Genomic DNA, 16,776 nt, shown 5'->3' with positions numbered 1-16,776 from the left:
AGCCACAAGAGATTGGATTCCACTTCAAGTGAAATTGGTTTTGTTGACTCCTATTTCCCCATCTGCCTGTGCTCATTTTTATACACAGAGGAACAGACTGACAGGGTTTGTATTTTTGCATTTATAGATCAGTCTGCAAACCCTCTGTCTAACCTCTGGGTTTGTTTTTGTTATGGATGAGCCCCCAGACTTCAGAAACAGAGATACATTTAAGCTCCACAGCCTCAGTTCTGCAGTAGTACTTGAGCCTGTGTTGAATTACCTAAGAGGGAGGTTGGAGCAAAAGAAAGAGAAGCAGGTAGCTCAGAGCTGCAGAGACTTTGTGCTCACCTAATAGAAACAAGGAAATGAGCCCAAGACAACCCAATTCCTGTGCTCCTTTGCCAAGGCATAGCACACATGTGGTCACAGCAGGGCTGAGGTTTGACACTTCATTATCATAGAAAGGGTTTCTTAAAAGGGTTTCTTATCCAGTGACTGCCCTCACTCTCGTGCTGTCCTGCTGCTCCCCTCAGCCTCTTCCCCTGAGCTCCAGCCCCTCTTTACCCCTCCACTGCCCTGCTCCTCCCGCCCTCTCACATCCTTCCCTCCCTCAGCTGGCTTCTGCATGAGCCCCAGGTTCTCCCGCAGGAGCCACTGCTGTTCCTCACTGCCGTGGCATCATTGTCCCTTTGTGGCTCTCAGCCTTCCCCCACTCCTGTGTCCCCTCCACTGAAGCCCCCTGTCCTCCAGGGTGAGGATACCCTGTGCCCTGGGTTCATGCTTGCTCCTGTGCCCTGGAGAAGGGCTCGTTACCGGTCATGTTTATTGTCCCCAAGACTTTATGGACTTTAGAGCCATAGAATCTTCAAGGTTGGAAGAGACCTTTGAGATCATCCGGTCCAACCATCAAGGCAGCAGCACCACTGTAACCAGGAAACATCACCCAGCTCCAGACAGACACCCTTTACGTGCCTTTAGGGATGGTGCTCCAGCACCACGGCCTGAGCAGCCTAACAGAGCGTTTCCCTGTCTCGCCAGGACTGCTGCGTGAGCTACGGCGGGATGTGGTACCTCAAGGGGACGGTGCAGTCCTGACACGGGGCAGAGGCGCGGGGTGACCTCGGCCCGCGGGAGGAGCCGCGGCGGCGGCGCGGCCGGAGCGGCGCGGCCGGGCAGGGCTGGGCTACGCCGGGCCCGGGGCGGCTGCTGCCAGCACACCCAGAGCTTGCATGGCCTGCGAGGCGCGGCAGCGCCGGGACGGCACCGCGGGACCCTGGCTGCAGCTTGATTCATCTGGGATTTCTAATGTATTGCAATTCTCCTTCTGTTTCGTTATGACAAAATAAAACCATATAGTGACACAGACATGATGGAGAATCATGGTCTAAAACTTTATTTTGTAAGTAATGCCAATAAATTAAATTTGTTTACAAACATCCCAGTTTTTGTTAAATCCCTGGATGCTCATACTTTAGTGTGAGCATTGTCATAGCCCTTGCAGCCCTCTTCATAGAGAGCAGGTAGTCGTGTTCATGGGAATGTCAGGCCTGGGAGGGGGGAACAAAATCACTGTCTGTGAACTCTGTATTACATAGCCTTGTTCTCACCTGTTGTCTGTGAAATGAGTTATTTGGAGAAGTACCTACATCTGAGACATGGGGAACAGCTACTGGATTTCTTCTAGTGGTGTGGGGTTGGTTTGAGGGACCTTGTGCATTTACTGTGTGTGACAGAGCAGGTAAGTAACCGAGGGCACCCTCTGGAAGGCATCCAGCTGTAGTTACCACACGGCAACCATGTAAAACCTCTATTTTGTGTAATTTTTAAATAAAATTTTATCTCAAATAATTCTACCCTGCCTTGTATTTGTCCAAGAAGAAGCAGAAGCTGCACCTGCTCCTTTTACATCCTGAAGGCTTGGGGAGGAAGGATGGAGGCAGAGAGCACAGAGCAGTGCAGTCCCTGAGCCCGCTGGGGCTGCCCAGCAGCAGGGACAGGGCCCCAGCCCTGGTGGCTCATCCTGAACTGGCCTTACCTGCAGGAGCAGCAGGACTATCTGCTGAGGGCACTGCACAGCACTGGCTCTGCTGCTCCTGTTCTCTGCTGCAGCAGAAGCTCAAGGGGATTCTATTGATTTCATCTACTTAATGCTCAGAAAAGGCTGAGTTGAGTTGTTGACCAAAATAAGAAGATTAAGGTAAGTTAATCCAGATAAGATTGGCTAAGAATATTGTCCCCATACTTACGGCATTTCACATTTTAGTGGAAAATGGCTATTTTTGAACTGCTAAAACTCTACCTCATTTAATAGGTTAGTGTAGTTTATTAACTGCATCAATAAAACTGGGATGTGTTTTACGTTCAGGCAGCCCTGGCTGGCACTGACCCAGTGGCTGTGGCTGGAAAGCTCTCTGGGAAAGCCACACTCCAGGAGAAGCTCTAAGAAGAGCCCAGCCTGCAGGGATTTATTGCACAGCCTGCACAGGTAAGGGCTGCAGGACAGCAGAGCTCAGCAATGGCACAGGTAGCCAAGGGGGGAGTACAGTACAGAAGAATCAAGAAGTTCTGAGGAAACATTTTTGGTATTTTTAAAGCCTAGAAATTGATGCTATGAAGTGCTCTAAATTAGCCAAAAGCAATAAACCACTGAAGGTCACCTATTTAACCAAAAATATGGAACTGCTTATACATGTCTTCTGCCCAGCAGGTGTGGTTTGCCCTGTCCCTAAAGTCAGGAACACTGGTAGTGAACCACTTTGTGTCTTTCTCAGGGTGCTGCTTTCCAGTCTCCAACTCTGGGGTGAGATGGGTGCAGGTGGCAGGCACACAGTGACAGGACAGCAACTTCATGGCAGAGCAGCTTCTCTGCTTTCCCCACCCTTGTCTTTTTTTTTAACAGCATTGACAAAAACCACAACAATGAGGAAAAACTACTCACTTCCATCTGGATTTCTCTCCTAGACAGGCCTGTTCTTATCCATGTAGCATAACTTTTCTAAAATACAAATTTCGTGGGAACTCCATCTGAGCTCTGCAGAAAGATGGCAAGACTAGATAATGCAGGTGCCAGCTGCACCAAGTTCAGTTCCTGATTAGCACAGATGGATATAATTACTACTTACACATGCAGCTTGACTGGATTATTTATTTGCTTAGAAAAATATTCAGAAGATCCAGATTCCCATTTTTAAATAATTTTCAGACTGCAATACATGTTTTAGAGAAACTCCCACAACATGAAGTGTTAATACTGCACCTGAAGGATGAGCAGAACAGAGAACAGTGTAAAGCAGCAGAGCTGCAGCAGCAGCAGCTGGACTGAAGCTGAGAATCTGTCAACATTCTGGGTCAAGGGTTTGGTACCTCGCAGCAACTCAGCAGGAAGCTGCTTCCCAAGAACTGCTGGCCACATTAAGCTGTGAGACCCTTTACAAGGAGAAGGATGTCACCTTTCACTGTACCTTTCTTCCTTCTGATTTCTCTATGTTCTGAAGAACAACCTTTTCTATGTTCATTGTTTTTCAGAATTAAGTATTGTATCAATTACTATTAGGGTATGGAAAAAGAGAGGGAGAACAAGACTATGGTCCCATTTTCAGAAGGGAATGTGCTGGCAGTGTGTCCATCCTCCCACACCCCCAGGCAGCATGGAATAGGTCAAGAGAGGCCAACACTGGAAGCAACAGACAAAACAATGTAAGGTTTTACCTGGCCTGTCTCCTCAAGCACTTAAAAAGTTTGTGGTATGCAACATTAAAAGCTACTCCACTATGTCAATGCTACTTCTAAAGTTAAATAGCTAAATAACAACTCTCTAACTCACCAAATACACATAAAAATGAACTTTGAAGACATTCCACCAGAGAACCGTAGGTCCCAAATAACACACAGAGTCAATTCACAGTATCTTGCCTTAAGACAAAGTGCCCTACAAAGGAAACCGTATCTAAAAAGCCACACGAACTTTACATCAAATCCTTTCTTAGTAGAAAGACATTTATACTAATCTGTGGGAGAGCTTAGTGATTGTGAAAACGTGGTATTAGCTTAAAGCAAGCACAGCTTTCCACCACCCTGCCAAAGCAAGATCAGCTGGACTGCTCCCTTCCTGGAGCTGAGGAGATGCTGCCCCTGGGACTGGTCAGGGCTTTGCTTTTGTTCATTCTCTACATCAGTGTAGTCACAGAGCTAGATCATCCCTGTGAACCAAAGGAAAGCTGTAGTCTGGTTCTTGTGAGGGATTCAGAGTTCTGAGCTCTGTTATTTCTGAAGTGGACTAAGGAAACGTGTCAGCCACTGCTCTGGCCAGAGATGAAGTATAATATGAAGTAGTAGTGTAGCATAAAGGTATAATGTTGTTTGCTTTACAACCACTGGTTTGTGTGACAGTGCTAAACATTAAAAATCTACTGCTACACAGGAACAGGGAATCTAGCTGATACCTAACTAGCTTGTTAACTACAGGGCTACCAGCCTATCCAAAACATTCATTTTGAGTGCTTAAGAAACACATCAGTTTAAGGGGTCTTCTGACATTCATATGAAGTGTGTTCTTGACTAACAGATAAGGTTACGGCTGAGAGGAGAGAGTCTTGTACTTTGCTCTGTGTTCATCTATCTCTTCTTTTGTTTTTCTGATACAGCTAAAAATCTCCTTGAACAGTGCTTTATATTCAGGGGGAGCATTTGTGGAAGAGTCACTTAGCTCAGCAATTGTGAATTCTTGATTGCTAGCTGAAAGATCATACTGGGTGTTCCCCACATTGAGGTCTTTGGAATACTGCTTCAGCGTTTGTACAGCCTTGTGTTTCAAAGAATCTTCATCCAGTTGACACTTCTTCAAAAGTTCCTCATACTTCACTTTCAGAGCATTGTACTGAGCATCAACTTCATTGAGTACAGAGATCCCTCGCTGCTTCACAGCCTCAGCTCTCCTAATACACGTTTCTTCGTGGCCCCTGAGAATGTCTGCCCCGGCAGCGCTGCTCAGGAGGCTTTCGCTGCTGCTCCGTTTTAGTGCCTTCTTCTCAAGCTCCGACACTGTCAGAAGTCCATCATCTGCCAGGCTCTGACCAAGCTCCCTGTCTAGAGATTCCTTGAATGAAATGAAAAAGGACTCTGGCACCAATTTCTCTGCATTATGGAGTGTGTTTTCAGACTGAAGTATCTGTCGCATTTCAGCTACTTCTGCCTCCAGCTCCTCGGCCCGAGCCCGATACAAGTCTGTGTCAACCAGCCTCCGCTCCAGGTCACAGTTTTCTTTCACCATGAGGCTGTATTCCTCTTCCATGGTTACCCTCTTCTCCTTCTCTGCATTCAGCTGGGCTTGCAGGACTGTCACTGCCTTCTTTAACTTCTCATTTTCTTCTTCTAGAGGACTTAGCTGACTATCCATCGAAGTAATCTTTTCTGCAAAGACGTGATCATAAACGAAATACCTGCAGAAAGAAAATAAGGATTATCACACATAGGAAGCACAGCAGACCACACCTAAAGTTTCCATGTCCTGGGTAACTAATGACATATTTAAACTGTGTGCTAACACACTTCAGAGCACTAACAGGGGCCATTGCACTAACCAATCAGCCAATTTAGTAATCAGAACAGGGTTTGTAAGGACTTACATGCCATGGAACCAAGCTCACAGCTTAGGCAGAATGGCAGCTTGTTAACAGTTTCATGTTACATTATTCTATCAACTTGTCTGTAAGTTTAAAATATAATTTAATTAAAATTTAAGTTTAAATACACATTGCCTCCCTGTACCACGCAGTACTTTCTGATGCTAATATTTTCTACAGCAGTCCACTCTTGTAACTTTTGTCACTATTGATATAGAGAAATAAGCTTCTTCATTGACAAAGCAATGCTGGAGGCTGGTATTTTCACAACACTTTGGCAGCTTGAAGGATTCTATTATCTTTGGAATTATCAAGAAATAACTTCTTTTTGGATTTATGATTTATTCTAGAGTATTACCTCCATTACAAGAGCCTGTTCTGTCTGTGGAGGTGTTTTCTTCACAAAATTGCTCTCTAGGCTTGCAGTTAGTCTGAGCTTTTACCAGGTGATTGTCCCAACTGCCCCATTAATGCAGCTCAGCTGGGTCAAATGGCTCTAAATTTAAAAAGCAGCCCAGGCACCATTTTCCCAGTTTAGGTGTTATTTGAACCAGCTTAAGCTCAAAAAGGCCAAGGAAAGATCCATGGACATCCAAGGAAAGAGTAAGGTACAAGAAATATTTTGCATTTACTGAGTTTGTTTTTCAGATTATCTGTGCGTTTGCTTTTACCTGACTGAAAACACTGGGGTGCAAATTGTTGTAAGCTTTCTAGGCTACCATTTGATATGGCTGGCTCTGGAGACAAAGTGGAGCACCAATACTGGTGTGGTCTAGAAGCAGGCCAGAAGTAATGACAGTACCACATAGCGGAGACACTTTGCTAGTTGTGAATATCAGGTAATTTTTTTCCAGCTTCTCTGGTATCTGTGCTCGTGTCTTGGGTTTTAAAGTTTTGCTAAAATAGTTTCAGTGTTCTGTACTATGTAAGGTACAAAGTCTTACTGGCGGAGGTCGTACAGCTCCTTCAAACATGAGAAACTGTGCATTGATCTTGGCTGCTCAGATCTCTCCTGGCTCATCCGGCCTCGTCCAGGCTTCTTCAGCTCTTCCACTTGTCGCTGCAGGTCATCTATGTGTGTTTGTAGACTTTCAATAGTCTCTGTCAAGCTAAAAGGTGAAAAGACCTTTAAATAAAACTAACCTTTCAATTTGCCAGTATTGTAGAACACCACTAGGCAGAGACAGACACCCAGTAACTACACAAATACACCTGGACTGCTCTTATTGATATTAACAGCTGGGGGGGAGGGAATCTCTAAAAATTTGTTACCTTATAATCTTTTGTTGTGAAGCTCTACTCTCTGCAACCAGTTTTTGATTAGTGTCTTCCAGTTCTCTTGCTGTCACATCCAGCTGTTCATAGACTTTTGCATGCTGGTCGTTCATCTGCCGCAGGAGCTCCACTTGCTTTGTGAGGTACTGCAAGACAGTCCTGCTGTTACTGGTTTACTCTTGAGACAAGAGCTACAGCTCCTATGCTGCATTCTGGCTCACATTCAGAGAGAAACTCCTGAGCTTTCCAAGCGTAAATTCCCATGTTTGCTTCGGTAAACTGAAGAGACACTCAGTAACTAGGCAGCTTGCCTTTGTCATGGAGGTCACCCCAGGCTCCCGGGGCAGCCCTTACCTGGAGGAGCTGGGTTAGGTGGTGCCAGCTGTCTTGATCTGTGCCCAGCCCCCTGCATGGGGCTGTGCTGCAGTCAGCACTGATAGAGCCTTCAGGCTCCAACGCAGCCCTTACCTGTCCTCTGTGTTCTAAAGGTTGCAGACTGCTCCAACAGAAATTTCTTATCTGTGGTGACCCAACAATTTTCTCAACATTAAAACTGAAATACTGAGTAGCATCATCCATAATTAAACTTTCAGCTGACCCAAGTGATTCCAGTCTGAAGCAGCATTAGGTTCAGCACAGCAAAATTTAGGTTGTGGTCACTCTTAAGACAGTATGTGGCTAGTATGTGTCAGGAAGTATGTTATTGAATTCAAATATTTAATTACTTCCAGGTAACTATTCCAGTTACAGTAATCCCAAACAAAGGTCTCCTGGCCTTTTTTTAGAAAACAAAACCTCACATGAAGTATTCTCAATTTAATCCTCTTGGGTTTTACAATTAACTACACACACTGTTTAGTTTCCTGAATAACGTCAGAAAGCTTGGAATTCTTAGTCTTAGCAGTTCACAATCACCTAAAGCTCTTAAAGTGTCTTATATTTTCCCACCCAGGACATGAGCACTTATAGGAGACAGTTCTTTTCTGTTTGAGCCTAACCCCCTAAATCTGACATCTTTTGTTCTTATATAGAATTTTTATTTTACAATATATTCTGTATTGCTACTTGTTACTTTCTCAAAACTAAGCTTCAAGCAGGAACATCCAGCAAACTCCTAGGCAGAATTACTTCTCTTTACATGGGTCTGTTACATACTCAAAACTTCTAATATTCTACTTAACCTTTTACCTCATTAAAAGATTGGTGGGTTTACATTTTAGGCAATTTAAGAACAGATAATAAGTTAATCTAGGACTAGTAACTGCTCCATACAGACTTCTAGAAGATCAACATGATAGCTGTTAGCTAGATCCTTTTGTAGCCTGTGCACACATGACAGAGGATTTACACAAAAATAGAATGTAGATTAGCAGTAGAATCTCAATGTGACCCATTTCAGATTAACTTTCCCTATTGGTTATAGCTGAAGGAAGGAGCTGGAGATCCTCAGAGTTTCTTCTGCAATACAAGTGTGGCAATACAAGCACAGGTGCCTGAAGAGATGTTGCCACTTATTACAATGGGCTTTTGCAGACCTTGGAGATGAATGGAAGGGGTGAAGCACCACTTCCTCCACCTTCCATCTCCAGTATCTTCAGGGCTGGTGTCCAGCTGGCCTGGTATAACCAGACCACCAAAGCTGATGTAATAAATACTTTAGAATTTCATGTTTAATCTACATCCCCTACAACAGAGCACCAAACATGAAGCAGCACCTTGCATTCTAGCACATGAAAACTGGGAGGCTGTCAGGATTTCCAGGGTCTGAGTGCTGAGAACACATTCAGGCAGGAATAAAGTTGCTGTTTCCATGCAGCCTTTATTACATCTACAGTGACTAGTCAGTGGCACACGTGTCAGCACAAAGGTCAGATATAATGATGCAAAGCTGTAAAATGCTTAATGTGTTAGTATTTAATATATGAGATGTAATCTTAAGCACACCACAGCCTTTGACCCTTCCCCTCCATTACAGACAAGGCAATGCTGTATTTCAGAATGATTTCTCAGCCAGCTCTAGACTTTGCTAGCCCTAAGATCCAAATTAAGAGGAAAAGAGTCCCAAAGATTTACATGGATATACTGCACTGAAAAAGCCAGTACAGAAATTCAGTGGAGTGGCTACAGGAACAGCTGAATGATCACATGTAGGTTACAGAGACAAGCACTTGAAAATTGGAAAAAATCAAGAACAGACACTGAATATGCCATTTGCACGTGTATCCTGTGCAACAGGGCATCCTATGATCCCACAAGAGCCAGAAATGCTGATATGAAAATAATAGACTGAACTGCTTTATACCTTGCATATGCAAATTTTATTCCCATTTGTTTCAGTGAATTCCTGTAACAATTCCTTGTGCCAGTAAGCTAACATATTCAGTTCCTCAGTTGGACAGTCTCTCTGGGTATTTGAACAAGGGGTTCATTTTCCCTTTCCTGCTAGAAATCCAGGTGCAAGAGAAACTTCTTTGGACAAAGAAAAGTTTTGTGCTGCTATTACACTTTTAAATGGCACTGGGGAAAGGGAAAAAATTGAGACAGGCGATAGGACTGAGAAGACAGCACATTAGTACAGCAGATACAAATACAGCCTTTGGCTCAACAAGCTGGGCAAAGACAAGGTGCAGGCACTATTTACACATCAGAAGCATCACAAAAACTGTTCTCCCACTCTCCTCCTCTTGGAGGGAGCTAATAGGACAATCCAACACCATTTACTCTCCTTGAGAGAGAGGAGGAAAGAGACTGAAGAGGTATTAGATAAAGCCTTCAAAAAGTAGCATTGCCAAAGTCTTGGTAGAGCAAGACATTGAGAAAAAAAAATTCATCTGTCATGTCTGAGTTTGACTGCATGTGTACTTGACCCTGCAACACACCAGCTATAGATCACTGTGGAAGGACACTGGTGACACTTCCTGGAGCTGCAGCTCTCTCACATCCTCTGCAAACACTGAACCACCAGAACAGCTTAAGGAAGTAAACTGGCTTAAACCAATAGGATATTGCATTCTTAACAGCACTAGACTGTTTCTGTAAATCAGTGTAGCCAAACAATAATGTATTTTCCACATTTCTAGATAGTGTTAAAATGCAGCTGCTCATTAAGTAGCTACACTCCCATCAGCCAGGTTAGCTGCCTGTCACAAAGTTCTGCTGTGCTATTTCAAAGGTATGTTGTAACTCTGCTAAACACTTTCTTCAATATGGTTGTTTATACAAGTACCTTGTGTACAGTATTGGTATAGCACCTTGGAAGTGTTTGTCTTCTCTACACCTCAAGAATTGATCTTTTTATAAAAACTATTCATGGCAATGAGGTATTTTCAGTCTCTGCAGAAGTAAATACATCTTCTAACGCTGTGGCAGCAATATAAACATCAGCCATTCCAACCACTGTATCTCAGAATGAACAGGATAACAAAGATTACAGTTAGCACATAATAGAAGAAAGAGCCAATAGATGAGGTACAAAACAAAAGTAACTTCTAAAAACACACCCACAAATCAAACCTGCACTCAGAAATTACTCATCACTTAAAAAAATGCTGCATTTGTGTTGACTACTTTAAAGACACCTATAATTCTGCAATTATTAAGGTTAGGATTCTTTCAGTTACCTTTTGCCACTACAATAGTGAGCATTTTCAGTCTCAGCTGTACAAAATGCACATCTCTAACTGCAGTACTGCTAGCACAAAGGAATTCAGATTTTGTAAAAATCTGGTACATACCAGTCAAAGCCTGTTCCCTGTGATTCACACCAGAACCAAATGGAAATGCTGACTACATTTTCAATGTCAGTCAGTGAAGTCCTGAATATTTAATAATTTAATTATTAGAGACCATGCATGCCCTCTAATAGCTGAAAAAGATCTCATTATGCTGACAAATGCTAGGTCTGCAAGAACACAGGCAATGTTAAAAAAAAAAAAAGAAACTGCCAAAAATAGCCAGGTTTTTCCACTCTGTTACCTAAAAATGACTGGTTTTGAAAGGATGGTTATGTTTTTGGGTTTTTTCCCTGGAAAATATGAAACAATATATCCACTATATCCTACATTTACATACTACTTAAATTGGATTATTTTCAGGGTTTTTTTTCTTGTTGGGTCTGCAAGAACACAGGCAATATTAAAAAAAAAAAAAATTGCCAAAAATAGCCAGGTTTTTCCACTCTGTTACCTAAAAATGACTGGTTTTGAAAGGATGGTTATGTTTTTGGGTTTTTTCCCTGGAAAATATGAAACAATATATCCACTATATCCTACATTTACATACTACTTAAATTGGATTATTTTCAGGGTTTTTTTTCTTGTTTGTTTGTTGTGGGTTTTTTTGTCATTGCAGGGTTTCTTTACACTGAAATAGACTTTAACTCCCTTTATCACTGATTATTGGAAGTACGTATCTTTAGATTTCAGTTAAATCTCACTTCTGCACTTATCGGCATTTAAATTTCAATGCTGCAATCATTAATTCTCATATAATATTTTAAATTATTAATGTCTTTATCATAATATAATTTAATGTTATTTTACCTAGCAAGATCAGGAAAAGTTTAGCAATAAAAATAACTGAACTATCTTCTCTGTTGAAAACCAAAAAATACCAGTCATTTGTCACTAAACAAACCAAATCCAACATTTAGTGGCACAAAGCTTCTGGTAATCAGAGAAACAGGTCTAAGTATGAACCACCTATACTGGTTCTCAGATTCTCAAAATAACAGAAGTGGTGAAAGATTGTTCAGGATTTTCCATTAGATCCCAAAAAATCCAGATCTTAACTTATATACTGTATGTTGCAGGTCTAGATGCTTTCACACAAGGCTCCTTTAGGTATTTTACCTCTATCTCCTGCAATTGCTCTTGATTTGTTGCATACATTTGCTGTAAGGATTCTTCTAGTTCAGTGTTACGGTCCAGTAGTGTCTTCCCAAGCTCAGCAGCAAGGTGAAGATCTAAACAAAGAAATCATGTTTGCATGTAAGTGAGAGAAACAATGATGTAATCTAATTCTAAAGCCTGCTATCAAATACCTGAGGTATTTTCTTATTGCTGTTACAACTGCTTCATGTTATCTCCAGTACCCAACATGGAAGTTGGCTTACGCCTGAGTAGAACATCACCAATGCAAGTCTGACTCAGCCCTGAGACCAGGGACACTCTGATGTCATGAAGCTTCCCCAGCTCCTCCATGGCCCTCCAGACACCCCGGCCATGTTCACCTCCCACCCTGTGCCCAGCCTGCACCAGCTCTGCCCAAGGTCTCTTGGGCTTCCCCTCTTCACAGCACTCAGAGGAACAGCACAGCAGACCCTATAATGTTCATGTAGACCCAGGCCAAAGCTGAGAACTCTTTATTGACTTGACTGTTCCTCCCTATTACCCCTCTACAAGAGTTCAGGTCACCCAGGATCATAGTGCTAAATGAAGGTTTCAGATGCTTTTCATGGTGAAACAATAATATCAAAAGACATAAAACTGATGGAGACTTGCAGCTATTCTGCTTTTCAAGCTCATAAACTCAGGTGACAAGAACTGTTTCATGTGCTCCAAAACATCACTTTAAATGTCATTTGTTCTCAGGCACTTAATCTCAATTTCACTTCAGTCATCTTCAATCACCTCCAGGGTGCAGTGACTGTAGCTGTTGCAAATTAAGAAATAAGTCATCTGAACACTCAGCTCTGTTCTAGAGGGAAGCTTGATATTTGCTCAACAGCATCAGAAATGCTAGATATTCTGTATTATTATGTTGAAAGACAAGTGTAATTTAAAAATTAAAATAATGTGACAAAGTAATAAATCTTGGTATTCATGCTAAAACTGTAGTTACTCTGTGGAGGGTACTACATGTCAAGGATCCAACAGATTTCTAGAAACATCTTAGTTTCCACCTCCTTCCCATCACATGACCCATGACCTGCATGCATGCAATACCACCTAGTTAGTTCTCACATAGAACATGGATCATTAATCAGAAAGAGAAGAAAAAATCAAGAAAAACTTTGAGTCACATCAAGAAGCCTTAAATGAATAAACAGGAGATGTGTTGCATCATCAGTAGTTACAGCCAGAGAAGCAAACACATTAATTCCATTTTCATTTGATTGCAATGCCCTTTTAACATGTTATGCTACTTCTTTCCTGCTCCCTCTCAGTTATCTTATCAGCTAGGAACTGTAACACATACAATACTGCTCCAAGATTGTTTTGTGCTAACCTTCAGTTTGGCAGCCTGTCCAAAATGATTACTCCATCTCCACACGTAAGCCAAAGACCAAATTCAGACTTACAAGGACAAGTCAGTACAAACATTTGTCTCTGAAGTTGTAGAAGTCCAATTCTGGCAAAACAACAGCTGTGCTATTCTTTACACATTTGTTAAAGGCACAATGAATTGTTTCCTACCCTAAAGTCAGATTCTTAGCTTAAATGCCATAAAATTATTTAAAAGAAATCCCAGTGCATGGGAGTTCTTCAGTTTCAAAAGATGTACAATTAGAAGGCACAAGGCATATTGGTCTGTACTTAGGAGTTTATCCTCACATTGCTTTTTCACTGTAGCACTACTTATTACAAAGCAGGATTTAAAGTATTTGGATAAGGAAACCTTAAGGCATCCTGCTTAAACTTTTCCCATTTGGTAAACAGATTGCACATTGTTTACTCATGGACAGAATAACCCCCAGTCAAACACCAAGCTGTTTGTTCTATCTCATTACAGAATACTGTAGTCTTCAAATTCAGTGAATTCATTATCCTATAGAAAATGGAGTCCTGCTTCACAAGTTCTTGTACTGCACAGATCTCTACTAGGAGCCACCATCTTTAAAACAATACCAGCATCATTCAAAGCAAAGACTACACAGTCTATTCTTTTATTTTAATAGAGTAGAAAAAGAGCTTTAGGGAGGACTTAGGATTATGTTAAAGACATAATGCATAATGGAATTACTACCATCTCCCTTCCCAAAGTGAAAGTTTGTTTTCATGTTTAAGTACATTTAGGAGTTTATAGCTTCATTCTTAAATGCCCCCTCACCCAGTAATCAAACAGCACACAGTACTTGGAATACAAGGTGAATAATGGAATTCATGTCATACTCCACACTCATCCTGTTTGTTAGACTGGCAGAAGCACAAATGGGTTACTATGGGAGGAATGCTTTCATAATTAAGGTAATTTGTTTCTGAGGGGGAAAATACAAGTGGGAGTGTTCAGAACATACAATAAAACCTTAACTGTATAGAAAGCAAGTACTGAAATAATTTCATCTCTTCTAAAATTCAGAATTTTTTGCATCCATTTTTCTACATTGTTAAGTACCTGGAAGCCCTACAAAGAGCAAATTTTACAAGAGAGATGTGTCATGTATGTTTTCCAGATACAAAATGGAAAGTATTAATTTACATTTCTCTGGAGAGAGTTATGGCAGAACACTAGAAGCAAAACTGCATTTTCTGTTGTAAATTTATGTAAAGCAAAGCAAAATTCTGACAGACATGCCTTTTTCCTTTTCACCACAAAGATGGAAGCAGAGAGGTTTTTAATAATGCAAAATGCGAATGTGCAGATCTAAAGATCTTTGTTTTAGTAAATCTGATTAGTTGTACTGGTGTTTAACAGCTCCATCAGAAATCTCCAAAATAAGACTTCAAGGGTGTCTTCTGTGATGTTGAACAGACCTCACTTACCAGTGCTTCACAATCTCTTCTAACTGCATTACCATCATTGAAAAAAAGATAAAAACAGTACCAAAATCTCTCTTCTACTTTTTCATAACCCACCTAACAAATTTATTCAGAGAGTTTTCCACCTAAAATTAGCCTGTTCTTTTAAACAGCAACAGGCACAAATTCTGCAAGATGTAAAAGTAAGCCTAGTGTAATTTTACTTAATTTTAAAATGAATTTTATTTCTACTTAGTTTCCTATTCCCTGTTCTATATTCAGAATATCCTCTGTTCTGTAAAAGTGAGTAACAGCAAGATGCAAAAAGAGCAGTCCATATAAAAAAATTCTTTTTTAAAGGTCAGCATACTTCAGCAACACATTGCAGAAGGTTGTCTGTTCCCATCCTTACAAGAATTCCATGAGCACTTTATGCATGAGCAGCATGCCAGAAAAGCCCATCTCCATTGTCAAGGCAAAAATCTTTGGTACGTAGGAAGGCTGTCAAGGTTTTCCAAAACTCCTACCCTAATTTTAAGTCTCAAAGACTGACTGACAATGGCTTTAAACTTGTTTCAGGGTGCTTTCTAATGTTTTATAACCGAGGTTCTCATAACCATGCTCATCAGTTTTTAAACATGCACTGATTGTTTGGGTTGTGAGGAGTTTCACGAGACCTTGATAAGCACTCACTACCCTGTTTACACACAGCCGTGTGTCTCAGCCTCAGCAGCAGGAGGAGTATCCTTCAGAGTCCAGACATAAAGTACAGCACAACATTTAAAAAACATTCCTGCAAGGAATTTCTTCTTTGCATTTCAACTTGCCTATCACTTTATTTTCCTCCTTTTCCTTTTGGCAAGACTATTCGTTGCTTCCATTTAGGAAAAAGTGAGAATCCCCAGAAAGATTGTTGGGGGTATATTAACCAAACTTCCAAAATGCACTAAACCTCTAGAATGGAATACTGTTTCTTAAAAGCTGACAGCAGAGTCAACTGGTGACTATTTCATTCATTTTAATTAAAAGATGAAAGTAGAGAAACATCAAGAAGGCAAGAAGTCAGTTGTTATACATTGTGAAGTCTCTTTGTAGGTTTTCAACTCCTTGAACACTGACATAGTAAAAACATTACTGAATCATGTCTCCAAACTTTTCACTCTCTTCCCTGTGACAGCATACCGTAGTTTCAGGATCTTATTTCAACTGATTTGTTTGTATCCTAGAGCCAGGAAAACACTAATTTTGGGTGAAGAGTACCTAAATAGAGCTTGCAGTGAGCTATTTTATATAGCATACAATTAGAGAGACCTGGCCCCGTCTCAGAAAGAGTTTCTGCGGTCAGATACCTGATCTTAGCTTTCTCTGTGGTTCACAGTGCAGGAGCACCCACCAATCCCAAGAAGAAATGTATTTCAGTATAAAAGCAAAACGCGTAAGACCGGAGCAGGTTTGCAAGAAGCCACTTCACAGATCTGAGGTCGCATTTCAAAACAAACTCGGGATTAAGAACAAAAAGTAGAACTAAGTAACTTAAGAAAATACCAGTCATAAATGCCACTAAGCTCTTAAGGAAACTGCACATTCTTTCCGTATCATGCCTGTTAAAAGATGTTTAGGGCAATTATACTTGTATTCCTACGGCTCCTTTCTCATTTGTGAAATGAACAGCATTTAGTGTTTTAAGACACTTAAAACACTCTTGCATGTAGTGTTTTAAGACCTACTGATGGAATTACATACACAAGCTATACATATGTCTGAGATGTAGCGGAGTTATTTGATGTTTTAATAAGAAAACCTAAGGAGTTTCTAATAAGGAACCTGTAACTAATCGAGCATTGCTACGACTACAACTTCATCGACTGGAAGCCCTTACAAAGAGCTCAACAGGGCGCAATAGCGCATCCGACCCCGGCGCTTCCAGCACCAGCCCCGAACAAGGCACCTTCACATTCCGTGCAAGGTGCAACTTTTCGGAGAGCCGCTTCCCTCCTCCGGGCGGAGCGGGACCCCGGCACCATTCCGCTCGGCTGCCGCACCTCCTTCCCTCAGACAAAGACGGCCGCAGTCGCTCCCGGTGACAGCGACTCCGCGGCGGCGGGAAGCGCGGCCGTGCGGGGATCTCGGGCTCCGACGCTCCGAGCCCGGCACGACCGACGCGCCGTCCGCCGCCCCGCCGCCCCCGGCCCCCGAGCGCCCTTCCCGCCGCCCCGCCC

At 41.9% G+C, this 16,776-nt stretch overlaps 2 protein-coding genes across 3 annotated transcripts in view; one reads left to right on the top strand and one right to left on the bottom strand.

Moving 5' to 3' along the window:
* The window catches only part of POLR3E (RNA polymerase III subunit E), a 30,659-nt gene extending 28,829 nt beyond the window's left edge, over positions 1-1,830 (top strand). For both annotated transcript variants that reach the window (XR_005630187.1, XM_039731992.1), the window contains exon 21: positions 1,021-1,830. Coding sequence is in view for 1 of the 2 variants with exons in the window: in XM_039731992.1 (XP_039587926.1) it covers positions 1,021-1,077 (57 nt within the window). In the remaining variant the exon portion in view is untranslated. The remainder of the gene's footprint in view (positions 1-1,020) is intronic.
* A 147-nt stretch (positions 1,831-1,977) lies between these two features.
* Positions 1,978-16,776, bottom strand: part of CDR2 (cerebellar degeneration related protein 2) — a 15,305-nt gene continuing 506 nt past the window's right edge. Inside the window, exons 2-5 of the mRNA XM_039731997.1 lie at positions 11,729-11,841; positions 6,876-7,024; positions 6,548-6,712; positions 1,978-5,420 (exon numbers count right to left, since the gene is read on the bottom strand). Of these exons, the coding sequence (XP_039587931.1) occupies positions 4,553-5,420; positions 6,548-6,712; positions 6,876-7,024; positions 11,729-11,841 (1,295 nt within the window). The 3' untranslated portion in view covers positions 1,978-4,552. The remainder of the gene's footprint in view (positions 5,421-6,547; positions 6,713-6,875; positions 7,025-11,728; positions 11,842-16,776) is intronic.

Source organism: Passer montanus, unplaced genomic scaffold (assembly GCF_014805655.1).
Source record: "Passer montanus isolate IOZ18808 unplaced genomic scaffold, ASM1480565v1 scaffold8, whole genome shotgun sequence".
NCBI classification, from domain to species: domain Eukaryota; kingdom Metazoa; phylum Chordata; class Aves; order Passeriformes; family Passeridae; genus Passer; species Passer montanus.
Note: the sequence above shows the minus strand (reverse complement) of the source record. Positions and strands in the feature narration are given on the sequence as shown.